At 38.9% G+C, this 21,559-nt stretch overlaps 2 protein-coding genes across 3 annotated transcripts in view; one reads left to right on the top strand and one right to left on the bottom strand.

Annotated features, from left to right (window-relative positions):
- trmt6.L (tRNA methyltransferase 6 L homeolog) overlaps nucleotides 1-8,899 on the bottom strand; it is a 33,951-nt gene extending 25,052 nt beyond the window's left edge. The window contains 3 exon segments of the mRNA NM_001096672.1: nucleotides 3,343-3,452; nucleotides 4,555-4,679; nucleotides 8,726-8,899. Of these exon segments, the coding sequence (NP_001090141.1) occupies nucleotides 3,343-3,452; nucleotides 4,555-4,679; nucleotides 8,726-8,829 (339 nt within the window). The 5' untranslated portion in view covers nucleotides 8,830-8,899.
- Nucleotides 8,900-9,144: 245 nt separating this feature from the next.
- mcm8.L (minichromosome maintenance 8 homologous recombination repair factor L homeolog) overlaps nucleotides 9,145-21,559 on the top strand; it is a 37,267-nt gene continuing 24,852 nt past the window's right edge. The window contains exons 1-5 of one of the 2 annotated variants that reach the window (XM_041562313.1): nucleotides 9,145-9,278; nucleotides 11,226-11,394; nucleotides 16,667-16,753; nucleotides 18,668-18,750; nucleotides 20,674-20,820. In XM_041562313.1, the coding sequence (XP_041418247.1) occupies nucleotides 11,259-11,394; nucleotides 16,667-16,753; nucleotides 18,668-18,750; nucleotides 20,674-20,820 (453 nt within the window). In that variant the 5' untranslated portion in view covers nucleotides 9,145-9,278; nucleotides 11,226-11,258. 2 annotated transcript variants of the gene reach the window in all.

Here is a 21,559-nt window from a genome sequence, read left to right as displayed (position 1 = left end):
AATGTTCAAAATTTTGTCCTGATGTTCCCAAAAACTGCTTTTTTCCCCTCTATACAGTCCTGCGCCAATCACTTATTGCTTTAGGTTGTGTATGTGACTGACACGTGCCCCCCCAATATTGTACAATGTTTAACCCTTGTTATTAACACACTAACGGGGGAATGGAATAAAAGTCGCTAAGAGCAAAACAATTCACACCAATAAGAATAAAAATGCACATCTCGCAATTAATATTGTGCCTTATACTGTTATTACTTTGCAAATTGTAATTGCGCACTCTTAAGAAGCGCTTGAAGGGGTCGTAATCTTTTGGAAAAAAACATAACGACTTTTTCAGTAAGAAGTTTTATTACATTGACTATAAACTATAAAATTTGCAAACGGTCTTCCACTGTCGGAAGTGGTCGCTAAGCAGTTTCCGGGTTGGCAAAACCGATATTAAATTTGCGCAAAGCAAAAAATGTTTGCATTGCGAATAGTTTTTCCGTTAACGACTTTTATTACATTGCCCCGTAAATATTGTATCTCAAAGTAATTTGCGGACTCCTGTACTTATATCCTTTCGGTACTTGAAGAAAAAGTTACTTTAACACATTTCCCTGATTTTACATTTTCCCGGATTTTACATAATTTTTTCTTGGTCCCTGGAAAAATGGAAAATGGGGGTTCCAATGTATGTAAATAAAAGTATAGGAATCCCAAGAACAAATGGCACTTTTATCAAACAGCACAATGCCCACTATTTATTCTGCATTCACTGAGCGGCACCTACATACCGTATGTTGGCCATGTTTTCATAGGCTGCCATTTGTGTGAGCATTTGTGTAAGCATTTGTGTAAGCACAGCTTATCACTTCAGACCCACAATTACTCACTCACACTCCAGTGGTATCGCTGCGGAGCGCCGTTCAAAGCAAAAACGGAGTCTGAATATTAGAACTAGAATACTGTCCCTATCAACGGTCAGTACTGACAATAATTCAAGTGTCTGCATCTGACATGGGAAGCACCGCATATTCCACATTGTCTTCATTTATATCCCGACAAAAAGCAGAGAAAGTCAATAAGAGCCTTTTCCCCTTCTCACACCAATATGTTAAGATGAATGAATCGAGCTGAACCCTTCAAGTGACAGCAAGGGGCCGATTCATCAAGGGTCGAATATCGAGGGTTAATTAACCCTCAATATTCGACTGGGAATTAAAATCCTTTGACTATCGAAGTCGAAGGATTTTAGTGCAAATAGAATAATCCTTCGATCGAACGATTAAATCCTTTGAATCGAACGATTCGAAGGATTTTAATCCAACGATCGAAGGATTGGATTATCCTTCGACCAAAAAAACTTAGAAAAAGCCTATGGTGACCTTCCCCATAGGCTAACATTGACTTCGGTAGCTTTTAGATGGCGAACTAGGGGGTAGAAGTTTTTTCTTAAAGAGACAGTACTTCGACTATCGAATAGTCGAGCGATTTTTAGCTCGAATCCTTCAATTCGAAGTCGTAGTCGAAGGTCGAAGTAGCCCATTCGATGGTCGAAGTAGCCCAAAAAACACTTCGAAACTCGAAGTTTTTTTACTTCGAATCCTTCACTCGAGCTTGGTGAATTGGCCCCCAAGTGTTACACGAAACAGCAACGGACTTTCAGCATAAAGCAAATATGAAATGCTGATTATTGCTATGGCAATCTTTAATGGGTGCTTCACCTTTCAGTTATATTTTAGTATGTTATTGAATGGCTAATTCTAAGCAACTTCTCAAATGGCCTTTATAGTTTTTCAACTATTTGCCTTCTTCCTTTACAGATTTAGGGTAGAACTATACAGGCGATTTTCGTTGCACATCCATCTGTTCTGACGCGATGCGAGGGTGCGGTAGGCTTCATGTCGGATGCACCAAATCTAATGTAAATAATTCTAATGTCGCGCATACAAGCTGATTGCATCTGACACGACTGTCGGATGAAGACGCAACAGCAGCGTTCATATCAGACAGTCGTTTCGGATGCAATCAGCTTGTATGCGCGACATTAGAATTATTTACATTAGATTTGGTGCATCCGACATGATGACTGCGCTTCTTCGCATCGGAAAAAATGGTCGCGCAATGAAAATCGCCCATGTAGTTCTACCCTTAGATGGGGATTTAGATGGGGTAACTTACCCTATCTAAAAAAAACAAATGCTCTGTAAGGCTACAAATGTATTATTATTGTTACTTGTAATTGCTCATCTTTCTATTCAGGTCTGTACTATTCATATTCCAGTCTCTTATTCAAATCAATGCATGGTTGCTAGGGGAATTTGGATCCTAGTAACTTTATTGCTGAAATTACAAACTGGAATGTTGCAGAATAAAAAGCTAAATAACTCAAAAAACACAAACAATAAAAATGAAAACCAATTGCAAATTGTCTCAGAAGATTCGGCCTTATACCAAACCGAATCCGAACCCTAATTTGCATATGTAAATTAGCAGGGAAAGGGAAAAAGAACAACTTGCATAGCACACGGTTAAGAGATTATTGAAATCACGGTTTGTGTGATGAAAAGTCTCGATTTTTTGGATTCGGATCCGGTTCGGCCTGACACTTGGATCCGAACAAATCTTGCTGAAAAAGGCCTAATCCGAACTGCAAACAAAATCCTGGATTTGGTGAATCCCTAATTTGTAGCCTTACAGATCATTTGTTTATAGATAGGGTCAGTGACCTCCATTCAGGTCTGGACTGGGAGTCAAAATAGGCCCTGACATTCCGAGTACAGAGAGGCCCAATTAGCTCCCACCAGCCCACTAAATAGTGACTTTCTATGGCATCTTATGGCAGCTCCTCTGGCATTTGCCAGAACCCACAGATTGCCAGTCTGGGCCTGCCCCCATTTGAAAACTGAAAAGGGCCAGAAGAAGAAGGAAAAAAATTCAAAAACTATTAAATAAAAAAAAAAATGAACACAGACTGAAAAGTTGTTTAGAATTACCTTTTTATTGTCATTTTATAACATACTAAAAGTTAACTTAAAGGCACACCAACCCGTTTAAGTGCCAGCCAGTTGCATGTGAAGGTGCAACACACAAAGGCACCAATGTGCCCTATACCTTACAGAGTCCATTAAAGCCTGTGGAACCAACAGACTGTTAAAAGAAACAAGCTTAAAGAACCGTTGGAAAGTATATTTGTCCCGTCTGAAGATTTTATCTGACAATGATCAACAGGATTATGTAAGAAAAGGATTTAAATTAACAATAGGGGTGGGACATATACAACAAGAGAAAATGAAATGCCCAAAAATGGAGTAATAAGATAAATAGGGAGAGGTCGTGGGATGGAGACACAGAACTTACCTCCCCTTTAATGCCTTTTTCCTTTAACGCTTCAATGTCGTCCCTAGTGAGCTTCTGAGATTTCCCATCATCCACTATATTGCGGTTGTCAGCCCCTGCTTCTTTCTGCTCTACAAGACAAATCAAACCAAGCGAAAAGCTTACAGCAAGTTGACATTCTTATCATTTCTTTAACTAGTTCAGCAAAGCTTAGATAATGAGTAACGGAACGTTCCCTGGCTGTTTTATTTCATTTTTAACTATCTGCTTAAAGGGGATGTTCACCTTTAAAGAGATACGGACACCAGAAATTAAACAATTTTTTACATCTATCATAATATTGCCTTTGAAAGCAACTTAGAATTTTGCCATAAAGTATTTGCCTGATTACCTGTCTGATCCCCCATGTTCCTGTATGAGGGGGCTGCCATATTTGTGCAGCAGGAGTCCGTTAGCATTAGAAACTCTAACTGACAGGCTGAGATGGGACAATCAGGTTTGCAAAATAGTCAGGTTTAGGAACATCAACGAACAATTACTTACAAAAACAAACCTCTCAGCAAAAAACAATCAACATGACCTAGAGGTAACTTTTAATGTACATTCATATTTTAAAATGTATTTTTTTAGTGTATCACTTTTAATTAACTGTTAGTATGATGTAGAAAGGGATGTTCTTCTATTTTTTATTATTTGTGGTTTTTGACTTATTTAGCTTTTTATTCAGCAGCTCTCCAGTTTGTAATTTCAGCAGTCTGGTTGCTAGGGTTTGAATTCCCTTTGGGACAAATAGCTGCATTATACTAAATTATTTTGAGATGCATGTTGCAGAATTGCTGAGCATTACTAAATTATCTAAAAATGCACACAGAAAATCTGTGGAGTTGCTGCTCTACAAGCTTTGCAGCGCTAAAAATGAAATATAATGGTTTCCCACTAAATTATTGGGTATGTATATAACAGCTAACTATATATATTTGCATATGCAAATTAAGGGTACGGAGGGAAATCGCATGACTTTTTGTCACAAAACAAGGAAGTAAAAAAAATGTCCCCTTCCCACCCCTAATTTGCATATGCAAAGTAGGGTTCGGATTCGCTTCGGTATTCGCCGAATCTTTCACAAAGGATTCGAGGGTTCGACCCGAATCCAAAACAGTGGATTCTGTGCATCCCTATCTATCTATATATATTATTTCCTCCCATTGCCTAGTTGATCTGATAAAAAGGTACCTGTAGCTGTCACTTGTGCCGTCTTAGTTTGAAGATTTCCCCCACTGCAGATCTCAAATGTGGTCCCATAATGTTTGCCAATGACATTGTCCAGGTATATCCACTGCTTCTCAAATATAATTTTTCTGTAAAATGAAAATGAAAGATATGGCAGAATGTGAATGTTCCGTTAGCATACAGAGGGGTACCTCAAATCAAAGTTTACAAAGATACACAGAAAAAGAAAAACCAGAAGAGAGAGAAATCCCAGAACTGTGACAAAGCTGTCCCTTTTACTACCATAATTTAATCAAATTTTAGGATATCTGATAATGTGCTTAGAACTTGTAGGAGTTCATGTAGTTCAGTCAATGGCAGAGGTCCCTTTAACCATTTAAAGATGTTCATGATCATCATCATCATTTATTTATATAGCGCTGTCAAGATACGCAGTGCTTTACTGCAGTTATAGCAAACAGGGAATAAATGGTGGATAACAGACAAGGATTACAGAGTACAATAGGGTTTACAAACTAAAAGGTTAGGGTACAATTGAGACATTAGGATTATATAAACACTTTGTCATTTTTGATACAGCAATGATTAATTAAGGTACATCGAATAGGCCTCTTTAAACAGATGGGTCTTTAAGGAGCGCTTGAAAGTTTGGAAAGAAAGAGAAAGTCTGACAGCTTGTGGCAGAGAGTTCCAGAGAAAAGCAGAAGCCTGAGAGAAGTCTTGTAGGTGAGAATGGGCAGAAGTGATGAGAGAGAAGTGAGGGAAGATCAGAAGCAGAGAGAAGGTTGTGTGAAGGAGAGTATTTGGAGATTAGAGATGAAATATAGGGAGGGGTTTCATTATTAAGGGCCTTGAATGTGAGTGTAAGTAATTTGAATTTGATTCTAGAGGAGATTGGGAGCCAGTGAAGGGACATACATATGGGAGCAGCTGATGTTGAGCGGTGAGATAGATGAATGAGTCTAGCGGCCGCATTCAGAACAGATTGGAGTTGTGAAAGGTGACTTGTTGGAATACCTGTGAGGAGTAAGTTGCAGTAATCAAGGCGGGAGATGATGAGAGACTGAATCAGTGTTTTAGTTGATTCTGAACTGAGATAGGGTCGTATTCGAGCAATGTTGCGCAGTTGAATACAACAAGATTTTGCAAGTGTTTGAATGTTGGTGAAAAAGACAGATGAGAGTCTAAGATGACTCCTAGGCAGCCTGTGTGGTGGAATGAAAGGTGGTGTTGTTTACGGTGAGTGATATCTGAGGGACAGGGGAAGATCTTGGAGGAAATATAATGAGTTCTGTTTTAGAAAGGTTCAGTTTCAGGTGTGACATTCAGGAGGAGACAGCAGAGAGACAGTCTGTGACTTGGGAAAGGACAGAATTAGAAAGATCAGGAGTAGACAAGTAGAGTTGGGTGTCATCAGCATAAAGGTGATACTGAAGTCCAAATGACTGAATGAGTTTTCCTAGTGAAGTTGTATAGAGCGAGAACAGCAGGGGGCCAAGAACAGAGCCTTGAGGAACTCCAACAGAGAGTGGGAAAGTAGTAGAAGTAGAGTTAGAGAAGGAAACTTTAAAGTTTGAGTGTTTTTCGGTTGGTTTCGCTCGAAAACTCAATTAAAGCGATTTGAGTTCCTTTCAGCCAAAAATTCTATCAATTAGAGTTTTCAGGTTGTTAACCTAAAATTCATTGATCCAAGTTTTTTACATTCGAGTTTTTTCTTAAAATAATAAACCATTCGAGTTGTGAGTTCAATCGAGGTCTACAAAAAGCTCACATAGCTCTAAAAGTCGACCTTTGATAAGTGCTATATGAATAAAAATATATATGCAGTGCAGTGCTCCTGTCCCTTTAATTGGTGGTCTGCCCATTGAAAGGGTATCGGCAGCGGAGAGGGAAGGGGAGAGGGTGCGGAAAGGGGAGATGTTGTGGGAAAGGGAAGAGGGTATGGGAGGGGGAGAGGGTATAGAAAGAGATGCCGACTGAGCAGATAGTGACAGAGCATTTTACCCAGCATGCTTGAGGATTAAAGAGTAACAATAAAATGGCCCATCCGTTAGTGGCACATTGTATTAATAATATTGGTAGAAATCTAACCACCATACCAGTACCAGCTCACTTTCACCAGGCAAAACACTAGATCAGTCAGCTCAAATTCCAAATCATTGATAAAGTTGAAGATCCCAGAAGAGGGGGGTGACAGACTTGTCCAATTAAAACAAAGGGAAATATTTTGGATTTACAAATTAGAAACGCTTTGGCCACAGTCTCTTAATAGGGATAATACTGTATCTTTATTCATACATATGTACGTAGTCAGTCTTGCGATTGTCTTTTAGCCTTGCTTTTGATGCTTATGGGTTAAATAAATCGCCTATATTCACACAGTCATTTTTCAGGAGAGCTTCTGGATTTTTCTAACATTGACTACTGTCCCTGCAAGGAAGGGGATTTCTGCTTGAGCCCCCAGCACTTTGAACAAGTGGAAATTGCACAGGTAAAGAACTCCATTAACGTGCAGAGATATTAATAATGTGATGGTGCTAATGTTCAGGTGTGTGTCACAGGTACAGGCTTGAGTGGGGCAGGTGAATGATCAGTGTATGTATAGGTGTGTATAAGAGAGTATAGGTGTGTATATGAGTGTATACAAGTGTATAGGTGTGTATACGAGTGTATAGGTGTGGATATGAGTGTATAGGTGTGGATATGAGTGTATAGGTGTGGATATGAGTGTATAGGTGTGGATATGAGTGTATAGGTGTGTATATGAGTGTATAGGTGTGTAAAAGAGAGTATATGAGTGTGAGTGAGTGAGTGTGTGTGAATGTGTGAGTGAGTGTGTGAGTGAGTATGTAAGTGTGAGCGAGTATGAGTGTGAGTGTGCGGGTGTGTGAGTATGAGTGCGTGAGTATGAGTGCGTGAGTATGAGTGTGTGAGTATGAGTGTATACGAGTGTGTATAAGAGTGTATAGGAGCATATGTGTGTGTATAAGAACGTATAAGAGTGTATAGGAGGGTGTATAAGAGTGTATAGGAGGGTGTATAAGAGTGTATAGGAGGGTGTATAAGAGTGTATAGGAGGGTGTATAAGAGTGTATAGGAGAGTATATAAGAGAGTATGAGAGACTATATAAGAGAGTATAGGAGAGTATGAGAGAGTATGAGAGAGTATAGGAGAGTATGAGAGTGTATAGGAGAGTGTAAAGGAGAGTATGAGAGTGTAAAGGAGAGTATGAGAGTGTAGAGGAGAGTATGAGAGTGTAGAGGAGAGTATGAGAGTGTAGAGGAGAGTATGAGAGTGTAGAGGAGAGTATGAGAGTGTAGAGGAAAGTATGAGAGTGTAGAGGAGAGTATGAGAGTGTAGAGGAGAGTATGAGAGTGTAGAGGAGAGTATGAGAGTGTAGAGGAGAGTATAAGAGTGTAGAGGAGAGTATAAGAGTGTAGAGGAGAGTATAAGAGTGTAGAGGAGAGTATAAGAGTATAAGAGGAGAGTATAAGAGTATAAGAGGAGAGTATAAGAGTATAAGAGGAGAGTATAAGAGGAGAGTATAAGAGGAGAGTATAAGAGGAGAGTATAAGAGGAGAGTGTATGAGTGTGTGTATGAGTGTGTGTATGAGTGTGTGTATGAGTGTGTGTATGAGTGTGTGTATGAGTGTGTGTATGAGTGTGTGTATGAGAGTATACAAGTGTATACAAGTGTATATGTGTGTGTATAAGAGAGTATAAGAGTGTATAGGAGCATATGTATGTATACAGGTACGTATAAAAGTGTATAGGTGTGTATAAGAGAATATAGGAGTGTATAGGAGTGTATAGGAGAGTATAAGAGAGTATAAGAGAGTATAAGAGAGTATAAGAGAGTATAAGAGAGTATAAGAGAGTATAAGAGAGTATAAGAGAGTATAAGAGAGTATAAGAGAGTATAAGAGAGTATAAGAGAGTATAGGTGTGTGTATAGGTGTGTGTATAGGTGTGTGTATAGGTGTGTGTATAGGTGTGTGTATAGGTGTGTGTATAGGTGTGTGTATAGGCGTGTGTATAGGCGTGTGTATAGGCGTGTGTATAGGCGTGTGTATAGGCGTGTGTAAGAGTGTATAGGAGAGAGTGTATAGGAGAGAGTGTATAGGAGAGAGTGTATAGGAGAGTATAGGAGACAGCAGGCAGTTCTCTACTCACTTCCTCCTCTGCACTTGCACAGCTTTGTACACTTCCTGCCTCTTCAGTACCACACAATCTCCGTCACTTATGAGCCGGCCGGAGCCGCTGTCAGTCTCCTCCATGTTTCCCCGGAATCCCCGCCGCTGCCGCACATACGAGCGATCCCTCCTACAGCTCCGGCTTCAACCCACGTGTTGCCCCCACTGCTTCCGGGTCCCATGCGTCAGACCATAGCAATCAACTACTGAGAGAACCCAGCACATTGTGCGTTCGGCGCTCTACTCTTGTCTCTGGATTCTACTCCTGCCGCTGACTAGAAGTTACTTGGTTAAGAAGGCGCCAGTGATTCTTTTGCTGTGGGAGGCGATGGCCTTAGAAAGATGTCAAATTAAATATCTGAAGGGGTTTGTGACACAACAGCAATGACGCTACTCCATGAAATGTCTGTGCCGCTTCTCAGCTGCTGTTACTATGGGAACCGCTTGTGGCAGTGGGCGGAAGTGACGTAATCGCGCGGGAGTTTGGAGTTGGTACAGAGTCAAGTGAGGGAGGAAGTGACTGGAGGGAGCCGGTAGGTGATGTTATTGTGAGGCTTATATGTATCACACAGGACTATTGGTTTATTGTATAATGATTAAACCCTCTTCTTCTGACTCCTTACAGCTTTCTAATGGGGGTCACTGACCCCATCTATAAACAAATACTCTGTAAGTCTACAAATGTATTGTTATTGTTACTTTTTATTCCTCAGCTTTCTATTCCGGCCTCTCCTATTCATATTCCAGTCTCTTATTCATATCAGTGCATGGTTGCTAGGGGAATTTGGACCCTAGCAACCAGATGGCTGAGACTGCAAACTGGAGAGCTGCTGAATAAAAAGCTAAATAAGTCAAAAACCACAAATAAGAAAAAATGAAAACCAATTACAAATTGTCTCAGAAAATCCCTCTCTACGTCATACTAACAGTTAATTTAAAGGTGAACAACCCCTTTAACACTTGTAAGCTTCTAAATATCCGTGTAATGTCTGCGCCAATTGTAACTCATAAATATAATGTTAGATATTGTTCCTTTGCTCTTCTGTAAAACTGCCAACTAAAAGATTTAATAAAGGTACTTTACTGCCGTTCAGATCTCTTATACAAATAAAATGTCCCCTTTATTGAAAGTACAATGTTTAACATTACAAGAACATTACTTTTCTCTGACATGAGAAATCCTCTTATAAAATACTCAAATACAGACATTTATAAAAGAAGGGGGAGTTCACTTTTAAACTCTTAGTGTGTGTATATATATATATGTATGTATATTTTTATTTGTATAGCGCTCCTCGAGGGCAAAGCTCTGTACAACAAAACAATAAATTAGTAGTAACAAACAAGGGGTCATTGGAATAAAAAGTAACAATAAGTGCATTATTAGAAATACAATTCACATAAATATAAAATATAGTTACAATACAGATGAAGTGCTCAGTGTCAAGGAAACAAAAGGCTAGAGGACCCTACCCCGTAGAGCTTACAGTCTAAATGGGAGGGTAACATACAGATACAATTCAGAGGGGTATTAAGGTGCTGTGAGTTACAGTTTGTTACACTGTTATATAAGTGCCAGTTCAGGTGTTATCCAGGTGCTCCCAGAGGGAGTCTTTGAGTTTTGTTATAAAAACACTGAAGGAGGATTCTCTCCTGAGAGATTCAGGAATGACATTCCAAATATAAGGAGTCACAAGAGAGAAGGGTTTGATACGGGAAACAGCAGTAGTAGTGGGGGTACAACCAAGCGGTTGCTCTGAGAGGAGCGGAGGTTTCGGGCAGGAACATATAGAGAGACAAGAGATGAGATGTAGTTAGATTCAGAGGAATGAAGGGAAGGTTAAGAGGAGGAGTTTATAAGTTATTCTTTGTTTTATAGGAAGCCATGATAAGGACTTCAGCAGCGGAGGGGCCTGTACCTTTTGGATGAGAGGAGGAGAATTCTGGCAGCAGTGTTTAATACAGACAGTAGAGGGGAGAGATGGGAGTTAGGGAGGCCAGTTAGTAGAAGGTTACAGTAATCTAGTCGGGATATGATGAGAGCATGCATGAGCGTTTTGGCCATAGCAGGTGAAAGGAAGGGACGAATTTTGGAAATATTGCTTAAGAAAAAGTGACAGGTTTTGACAGTGGTGTTAAAGGAGAATTCAACCTGTGGGGAAAAAACCTGTAGACCCCCCTCCCTCCTCCATCCAGGCTAACTACCCCCAGGGAAATGCCCCATATTCCATATTTACCTATCGCCCCAGATTTTTCCAGCGGAGTTGCACGCATCCATATTCCTCTCTAAGCTGACTGAGAGATCAGCAATTTCCAGGTAATTCCGCGCATGCGCAGATGTCGCATTCCGGCAAACTGCTCCAACTGCGCACGCACAGAATTACCCTATCACTGTCTACATCATGCTAAATGTCAATTTTGTGGGGAAATCAAAGGTGAAGTTACCCCTGAAGGTTATAAGTTATCTTGTTTTATTCTAGTTGCAGTTCCTGTGCAATGTATGACATCTTGTAATGAGTCAGGGCTGGAGAGGAGGATGGAGAGGAGGAGGAGGAGGCAATCCATATGCAGGAGCTTGGAGAGGTCGGCCATGGAGAGGAAGGGGTCAGGGTGGAACCTGGAGCAGAAACAATGGAAGAGATCCTGTTTGTAAGTTTGATATCTTAATAAACTGACCGTTATTATCTTTGTGTGTTTCAAGGGTACTCTTATGGACAGAAATGGGTATTCTTTTGGCCTCCAGACATTGACCTACAACTGCAAAGATCCCACTAACTATTGTAGCCTAATAAGTTCTGGAGGGCCGTGCTTGTTCTAAAGCAGTTTTACTTAATTGATAGACTTTCAGTAACACCGTTCTAACCCCTGATCATCGAATGCTTAATAAAACAAAAATCAGTTAAAGGGGAACTATTGTGAAAATGAAAATGTAATATAAACTTCATCATACTAAAATAAGAAACTTTATAAATATAATCAATTAAATATTCTGCATCATTTCTAAAATAATCAAGTTTATCTCCACTATTCCTCTCTCAGCATCTGTTTCTGCTCCTTTTGCCTAGAAGATGTATTAGAGGTCACTTTATTAAAATCACCAGCATCATGTCTCTCTACATGCAGGATTTGTGCAAAAGGCAGTTATTTTGTTACATTTTGTTTGTACTGGAATCAGTTATTTGAGTGAGCTCTAATTCATCTGCTAGGCAAAAGGAGCCCCCCCCATAAGATATATTGGATCTAACTGTCAATGATTATCTGACACCCAACTGCATGGAAGAGAAACAGATGCTGAGAGAGGGATGATGAACAAAAACTTGAATATTACAGATAGATGAAGACTATTTTATTGATTTTATTTACAAAGTTTCTTATTTCAGTATGCTGAAGCTTATATTAAAATTTAATTTTTGCCATAGTTCCCCTTTAATGTCTCAGATGTCATGGATAAAATTGTAAATCTGAACATTTTAGGGCTGCCGAGTGCATAGGTATCTGTACAGCCCCACGTATGTGCAGGGTGGCCAGAAATAGTAAATGTTGAGTTGATTGTACTCACATGATGATTATTATATAAAGCACACTCTATTTCCATATAGCAGCTGAATCTCAAGTGTAAGCCTGCTGGATAAGCAATGTGCTGTATGTATTATTATTAATAGTAAGACTTGTTTAGAAAGCATCAACATATTCTGCAGTGCTGTACGCTAGATTAGTTATATTGAATATAATGATTAAATACAAATATTGAAGAGGTTCTAAAATGTGCATTAGAACCTCAAACCACTCTGAATTACTTTAAAGAGCACAGCACATAAAGGAATGTAGCAGATGAATTAGAGCTCACTCAAATAACTGATTCCAGTATAAACAAAATCTAACAAAATAACTGCCTTTTGCACAAATCCTGCATGTAGAGAGACATGATGTCTGGTGAGTTTAATAGAGTGACCTCTAATACATCTCCTAGGCAAAAGGAGCCCCCCTATAAGATATATTGGATCTAACTGTCAATTAATATCTAACACCCAACCTCCTAGCAGATGAATTAGAGCTCACTCAAATAACTGATTCCAGTACAAACAAAATGTAACAAAATAACTGCCTTTTGCACAAATCCTGCATGTAGAGAGACATGATGTCTCGTGAGTTTAATAGAGTGACCTCTAATACATCTTCTAGGCAAAAGGAGCCCCCCTATAAGATATATTGGATCTAACTGTCAATGAATATCTGACACCCAACTGAAACAAGGCAGTTATTTTGTTAGATTTTGTTTGTACTGGAATCAGTTATTTGAGTGAGTTCTAATTCATCTGTTAGGAAAGGAGCCCCCCTATAAGATATTTTGGATCATGTCTGACACCCAACTGCTGCATTAAAACAAAATGAAGAGAAACAGATGCTGAGAGAGGAATAGTGAAGATAAACTTGATTATATCAGAAACGATACATCATTTTTAATTGGTTGTATTTAGAAAACTTCTTATTTCAGTTTGATGAAGCTTCTATTAAATTTCCATTTTTCACCTTTAACTACCATGCAGCTGCCAGCCGTCCATTAATTAACTGCCGCTTGTGACATACTCAATAATAATATCAAAGTGGCCCATGCAGAACTGAAGGCAATTTCAAACATCAAGGGCCAGTTTGTGTTAGAGAGTAAGTCAATCAAACAAGACTGTTTTCAGTTTGTGTGATGTGTAAATTTGGGTGAAGCTGCAGCTGTCAAATACAAATTTCAATAACAGGAGACAAAAGCAGTAAAGTAAATGCTAGCAAAGAGACAAGTTTTACTATTACTGGATTAAAGGGGCAGTATACCCAGTTCAATAAATATGGCTTGTGCTGAATACACTTTTTGTTTTAATTAATTGGACTAAACAGGTTAAAGATTAAAATTTCGGGCCAGGTGCAGGCACACACAGCAGATTTCGGTGCTGAATGTAAACTCTTGTCTTGGACTTTCCTGTATTTTTCATTAGTCTTAGACTTTCCTGTATTTTTACTGAGCAAGTGGAGGAGGCAGACTCCCCCAGTCCACAGAAAAGCCCACTGTATAATAAGCTTCTCCTTATCTGAAGCCCTGACTGTGGCTTGGAGACATTAGGGTCTGGTTTATACAGAGCTCATTATTGAGTAAGTGTACTCATTATGGCTAGAAATAACCAGAACAAAAACACAGGTAACAAAGCAATAATCCATTAGTGCTTTATTATAGAAACAATAGGAGAATAAGGATTTGTTTCAATAAAAAAATAAGCAGAACATATTTTACAACACAAGTCCTATATATATATATATATATATATATATATATATATATATATATATATATATATATATATATATATATATATATATATATAGACAAATGCTTCACCGGCACTCACCCTCAGTAAATCGAATCCCGGGTGCTCCTCAGAGGAGAACAAAGAGATGCAATTAGGAGCACTCACGGTTGTAGTGATAAAGGTATGTCTTTTTATTGGAGTGTTACAAACTACCCCACATCAACGCGTTTCGGTTCTCTCAGAACCGTCGTCATGATATATATATATATATATATATATATATATATATATATATATATATATATATATATATATATATATATATATATATATATATATATATATATATATTATGACAGCAACATTTTTATAGATCCCCACACACTTATTTTTTGCAGTTTGGGAGCTTACCCCTTTTATTATATCACCAATAGTATGGATTTAATGATACTGTTAGTCATATAATAAAAGGGGTAAGCTCCCCAACTGAGTGTGTGCGGATCCGTGAAAAGTTTGCTGTTGCTAAAGGACCAAGCCAGGTCAACGGAGGGCCAGCACCACAAGTGCAGCACGTGTGAATTGCAGGAGTGCGATGCATTTATTACATTAGTATAATAAATATTGAGGAAGGGTCTCCAAATAGTAAGTGATAACTCACCACTCTCAGCACGGGAAGCGGATAAACAGAAAATTCTTTGAAGCAGGTACACAATATTCCACCAGGCATTTAAATCAAAGTGAAGTAGTTTATTGTACCCACAGCCTCACGCGTTTTGTGTTACAAACACTTAGGGGGGCGATTCACTAACTTCGAGTGAAGGATTCGATGTAAAAAAACGTCGAATTTTTGTGCTCCTCGACTATCGAATTGGCGTAAATTCGCCTGAGTAGAATGATTCGAATAGATTGAGTGCAAAAACGCTGCGACTATTCGCCATTCGATAGTCGAAGTACTGGATCGAGCGCAAAAACGCTGCGACTATTCGCCCATTCGATAGTCGAAGTACTGTCTCTTTTAAAAATCATTCGACTGCCTACTTCGCCACCTAAAACCTACCGAATTGCTTTAAAAGCCTATGGGAAAGTCCCATAGGCTTGTTTTCCAAGTTTTTGATCGAAAAAGGCATTCGATCGAATGAAAATCCTTCGAGCGAATATTCGATCGAGCGCCTATTCACCTGGCGAATAGTCGCCAATTCGACTATTCACCAGCGCGTAAATTGGCCCGAATTGCCTATTCGATTCTATTCGATTCTATTCCCCAGTCGAATTTCGAGGGATTTAACCCCTCGAAATTCGACCCTTGATGAATTTGCCCCTAAGTCATAGGCTCATTTACATTAACCTATAGATATTGTGCCCATCTTGAACATAAGTTCATACACTTAGAAACAGACAAGATGATTTTGTAGCTCTTCTTCCCCTTTGAACTACATAAACCACAAGTAAAGTTGGCCTTACACATTCAGATCCACTTGTTTGGTGAGGTTGCCAAACAAACACATCTGGACTTGATTTGGCCACCTACGTGCTGAGTAAAATTGGGCTGATCCCATTGTTAGTCCTGTACTTAGAAGTCTATACCTTATTACTCTGTGCTGCCCGTGGTATATACTATGCATATTCATGTATTTCTGTAGCTAATATTTGATCTCTTACCTTTTTTTATGCTTCTGCTCAAAAAATGTATATATAGGTATGGGATCTGTTATCCAGAATGTTCGGGACCTGAGGTTTTCTGGATAACAGATCTTTCCTTAATTTGGATCTTCATACCTTAAAGGGGACCCGTCACCCAAAAAAATTATTCAAAATCCTATTTTATCACATTAGTCAAGCAAAATGAACTTTAATTACACTATATAAATTATTTGAATCTTGTTTCCTTCAGTCTGGGAATTCAAAATTATAGCAAGCAGGCAGCAGCCATTTTGTGGACACTGTTATTAAGACAAGCCTTGTATCATCTCAGAATCTTGTTTGTGCACCAGAATGGGGGACCCGGTGTCCATCCCCATGTCCTGGTTACACAATTAAATGATGAAGAGAATGGGGGAATGTGGGGAGAGCAGCGACATCTAGGAAGTGCTAAATGGAAAGTGAAAGTAATTGTCTGCCCCGCCTCTATGCCCATGGCATAGAGGAGGGGCAGGCAATATTTGATTGACAGCTGATATTTTTAAATGAGTTTACAACAGCTATGAATGCTTTAATAAAACAATGAAATTGGATTTCATGTTTAATTTGAAAAGGACTTTTATTATACAGATTTTTGTGTCTGGTGACAGGTCCACTTTAAGTCTACTAGAAAATCACGTAAACATGAAATAAACCCAACAGGCAGGTTTTGCTTCCAATAAGGATTAATTATATCTTAGTTGGGATCATGTACAAACGACTGTTTTATTATTACACAGAAAAGGGAAATCATTATTTAACATTTGGATTATTTGATTATAATGGAGTCTATGTGAGTTGGCCTTTCTGTAATTCGGAGATTTCTGGATAACTGGTCCCGGATAACGGGTAAATAATGGATTTTTTTTATGTGTGTAAAGGAAATATTTGGAGGGTTGGAGTATACACAGTTTTTTATACTATGTTATTTTTTTTGTTTCATTTTGTAGGTTTTGCTCCCCCTAAGCCGCAGCTAACACAGACTACACTAGATAAATACATCCCCTACAAAGGCTGGAAGCTTTATTTTTCTGAAGGTACCAAAGAAAATGGGAAACTTGATTCATGTGTGCGATGTATGAGAACTGTGACAGTATTGATAGCTCTGATGAAGGACATCAACTGATTATTTCCATCTAGGGCAAGAAAAGGAATCATTCTTTTATTTACAGTTTGATATCAATCATTCTCTCTGCTTTATTGTATTTGATTGCCTGCCCCATCTAGAGCAGGGAAGTCTTTTTCAATTTGCTGTCTGATGTCAGATAGTTGATCGTTTCTCTAATATTTGAAGAAAACACTTTTCTGTCCATTTCTCTGTGAATGTGATGTTAAAGTAACAGGCATTAAAAAAGGGATTTGGTCATTTTTGAAATTGGTTACGTCATTCACGGTCCATCGACCTCTGCAGTATGACAGGATTGCCATTCCACATATCCTTAAAGGGATACTGTCATGGGGAAACATATTTTTTCCAAACGCGTCAATTAATAATGCTGCTCCAGCAGACTTCTGCACTGAAATCCAATTCTCAAAAGAGCAAACATATTTTTTATATTCAATTTTGAAATCTGACATGGGGCTAGACATATTGTCAGTTTCCCAGCTGCCCCCCAGTCATGTGATTTGTGCCTGCACTTTAGGATGGAACTACTTTCTGGCAGGCTGTTATTTCTCCTACTTAATGTAACTGAATCAGTCTCAATGGGACCTGGATTTTACTATTGAGTGTTGTTCTTAGATCTACCAGGCAGCTGTGTGAGGGAGCTGCTATCTGGTTACCTTCCCATTGTTCTGTTGTTAGGCTTCTGGGGGGGGGTGATATCAGTCCAACTTGCAGTACAGCAGTAAAGAGTGACTGAAGTTTATCAGAGCACAAGTCTCATGACTGGGGGCAGCTGGGAAACTGACAATATGTCTAGCCCCATGTCAGATTTCAAAATTGAATATAAAAAAAATCTGTTTGCTCTTTTGAAAAAATTGATTTCAGTGCAAAAAAAACATGTTTCCCATGACAGTGTCCCTTTAAACTATTTTGCTATTACAGTTTATCACTAATCTATGACTCTTGCCTATGAATTATGGTTGCAGTATTCCCTGATACCAAACATACAGTTATGGGACCTGTAATCCAGAATGCTCGGGACCTGGTGTTTTCCAGATAATGGATCTTTCTGTAATTTGGATTTTCATACCTTAAGTCTACTAGAAAATCATGCAAACATTAAATAAACCCAAATAGGCTGGTTTTGCCTCCAATAAGGATTAATTATATTTTTTTAGGATCAAATCAAGCTACTGTTTTATTATTACACAGAAAAAGGAAATCATATTTAAAAATGTGCTTTATTTGGATAAAATGGAGTCTATGGGAGTCAGCCTTTCAGAATTTGGAGCTTTCTGGATAACGGGTTTCCGGATAACAGATTCCATACCTCTTAAAGGAGAATGAAAGCTCCAAGACAGTTTATTGCCAACAGATTAGCCACAATAGTGCAAGCTAGAACGTTATATTTATTCTGCAGAATGCTTTACCATACCTGAGTTAACAGCGCTAGACACTGTCTTTGTTTGTTTAGGATAGCAGCTGCCATATTAGCTTGGTGTGACATCACTTCCTGCCTGAGTATCTCCCTGCTCACTCATAGCTCTGGGCTCAGATTACAGCAGTGAGGAGAGGAACAAACTGAGCATGCTCAAGCCCTAGCCCTGGAGGTTTAAGCTGAAAACAGTTAGTCTGATACAGAAGCCCATGAGTACACAATAGAAGGAAAGAAATGTGCTGTTTGACAGAGGACTCAGAGCAACATTACTTTGAGGGGTTACTGGTGTATTTATATAGACCTTTCTGATAAACCTTACTTACTTTTAGCCTTTCCTTCTCCTTTAATAGATGTTTTCAGTAAGTCATTGTGGTTTTTGTGATTCCAGTTAACTTTTGGCATTTATAGCTTACAGTGACAACTCCCCATTTTTGGAGAAGGTTCGTGCCTTTGAGAAGTTTTTCAAAAAACAAATCGAACTTTATGACAAGGTAAGTAAACGCTGACATTTCATGTTCCAAGCCATTCACTGGTTGAAGCTTATATACCGGTATCCCAATTGCACGGTACTTGGTGTTTTCTGGATAAAGGATCTTTCTGTAATTTGGATCTCCATACCTTAATTCTGCTAAAAAAATAACTTAAATCTCAAACCCAATAGGCTGGTTTTGCCTCCAATAAGGATTAATTATATCTTAGTTGGGATCAAGTACAAGCGACTGTTTTATTATTACCCAGAAAAAATCAGTTTTAAAAATGTGAATTATTTGGATAAAATGAAGCCTATGGGAGATGGGCATTCCATAATTCAGAGCTTTTTGAATAACAGGTGTCTGGATAATCACAGGGCCCGTAAAACAAAATTGTCCCGGCCCACCCCACACCACAGTAAAAAGACCAAACAGACATCAGCACTAAAAATGGTAAACCCCCAACACACACACACACACCAGTTATAAAAAGCCATTGGTGGGCAGGACCCTATAAAATAAAAATAATAAATTGGCTCTAGGCCCCCACCCCATAAAACTTTATTTATTTATTTTTTTCTTAAAAAGCATTGGTGGTCAGGAGTAAAAAAAAAAAAACATTGGTGCCACGGCCCCTCATACAAGTTTAAAAAAAAGATTTGTGGCCATGGATACCCCCTACAAGTTAAAAAGAAATATTGGTGGTATGGGGCACCTTGTTTTTAATAAAATAAAAAAACACATTGGGTTGAGTGGGACTTACCTTAGGCTCCTTTCGTGGCTACGGTACTTTTTGGGGCTTTGTCTCCTTTTATGGCTTCAGGTCTTTTGGTGGCTTTAGGACTTCAACTTCGGTAATTTTCGTGGCTTCGGCTCTGTTTGTATATTCAGGAATTTGGGTCTTCGGGACTTTGGGTGTTCGGGTCTTCAGTGGTTAGGGACTTCAGCGGTTCAGCGTTGTCAAGGGAGGCCCGGCTAATTGGAAAAGCGCAGCATAGCTGGGCCCCCCTTTTGGCCGGGGCCCGGTATGACGGTACCCCCTGATGGCGGCCCTGGACAAACTTCACTTGATGTTTTTATGCTAAATTTTTGTCAGAAGTGGATATCACAGGGGACGATATGATAGACAATCTCAAATGAGAAAAAAAAATGTAAATGGCAATGGTATCCATTAAACTTTTATTCTGAACCAAGGCTGAAGGGGTTTAAAGAGATGCAGCGTGTGTCTTGGCTGAATAGAGTAATAATGACAATGAATATGCATTTTTTTATTCCAATTCCAGAAAATATTGACGTTTGATACTAAATTTAAGGGGTAGAAGGAAAATAGAGTGAATGGGAATGCCTGAAGATTTTAAAATGCCACAAACATATATGGTATTACAATACATCCTAATACAATAAAATGACAGCGCAGCTTAAACCTCAATATTGCTGTTATTTATTTATAGTGGTAATGTTCTATTGGCTTGGGCAAGGTGTTGGTGCTATCACACAGATCAATAAGGGCCTCTTTCACATACATGAATATGTACCGACTAAATTAGTTACTGTGTGTGTCTTTATAACCATAGAAACGGAGTAAGGATGAAAAACATCAACTCAAGTGTTTATCAATTTAGAACAAGGGCAGCATTGAGTTTGTCACCTTCAAATCACCCCTGTGTCTATAATATTTCAATATCACTGTCCCATGTATGTATTTTGTAGAACTTTTGAGAGCAGCAGCTGCTGTGTGTAAGTGCATACTTCTTGCAACACCCACTGCAGTGATACTGTAGTCTTTTCTCTGAAGCTAAGGGTCTAATATTGGGCATAACAAGTAACAAATCACAATGGTAGGGAAGTTCATGATAACAGTCTGACCAATGACCCCAGAGATACATTTCTATACTGCATGAAAAATGTGAAACTTTTGAACCTATCAGAAACTGTATTCCACAGGATGAGATTGAAAGAAAAGGAAGTATTCTTGTGGACTACAAAGAACTCCTGCAAGATGAAGACCTTTCTGTGTCCATCCCATTGTCCTCAGAGCTTAAAGACATGCCTGAAAAAATACTGGAGTGTATGGGTCTAGCTATACATCAGGTATTGTTTGTATCCCCTTTCTCTGTAAAGTGTTGTGGGAGCCGATGTCCCTAGATAAATAATAATAATAATCGTATACATAAGATGAATTCCAGTTCATATACAGCTTGTTAACAAGAAATTCCAATTCAATTACTGGGGTTCAGCTCCCAAAAACCTCATGATGTCATTATTTAGGGATGTACCAGGATTTCGGTTTGGGATTCGGCCAGGATTCTGCCTTTTTCAGCAGGATTCGTATTCTGCTGAATCCTTGTGCCTGGCCGAGCCAAATCCAAATCCTAAATTAGGGGGCAGAGGAATCATGTGACTTTTCGTCACAAAATAAGGAAGTAAAAAATGTTTCCACTTTTTCCTTTCCCATATTCAAATTCGGATCTGGTTCGGTATTTGGCCGAATCTTTCACAAAGGATTTGGGGATTCGGTCGAATCAATATCATTTTTAGTATATACCGTATATACTCGAGTATAAGCCGAGTTTTTTAGCATCCAAAATGTGCTGAAAAAGTCTACCTCAGCTTATACTCGAGTCAGTGGGAAGTAGCTGAGATTGCAGTCACTTAATCATTCCTATACCAACAGTTCACTTGGGGAGAGACTGCAATATCACACAGCGCCCTCTGTTGGTTATTCAAAAGATTAACAGTGATATTGATATCACACAGCACCCTCTGTTGGTTATATGAAGGATTAACAGTGACTGCAATATCACACAGCGCCCTCTGTTGGTTATATGAA

The sequence above is a fragment of the Xenopus laevis genome, chromosome 5L, assembly GCF_017654675.1.
Source record: "Xenopus laevis strain J_2021 chromosome 5L, Xenopus_laevis_v10.1, whole genome shotgun sequence".
NCBI classification, from domain to species: domain Eukaryota; kingdom Metazoa; phylum Chordata; class Amphibia; order Anura; family Pipidae; genus Xenopus; species Xenopus laevis.
This window is presented reverse-complemented; position numbering and strand designations above follow the sequence as displayed.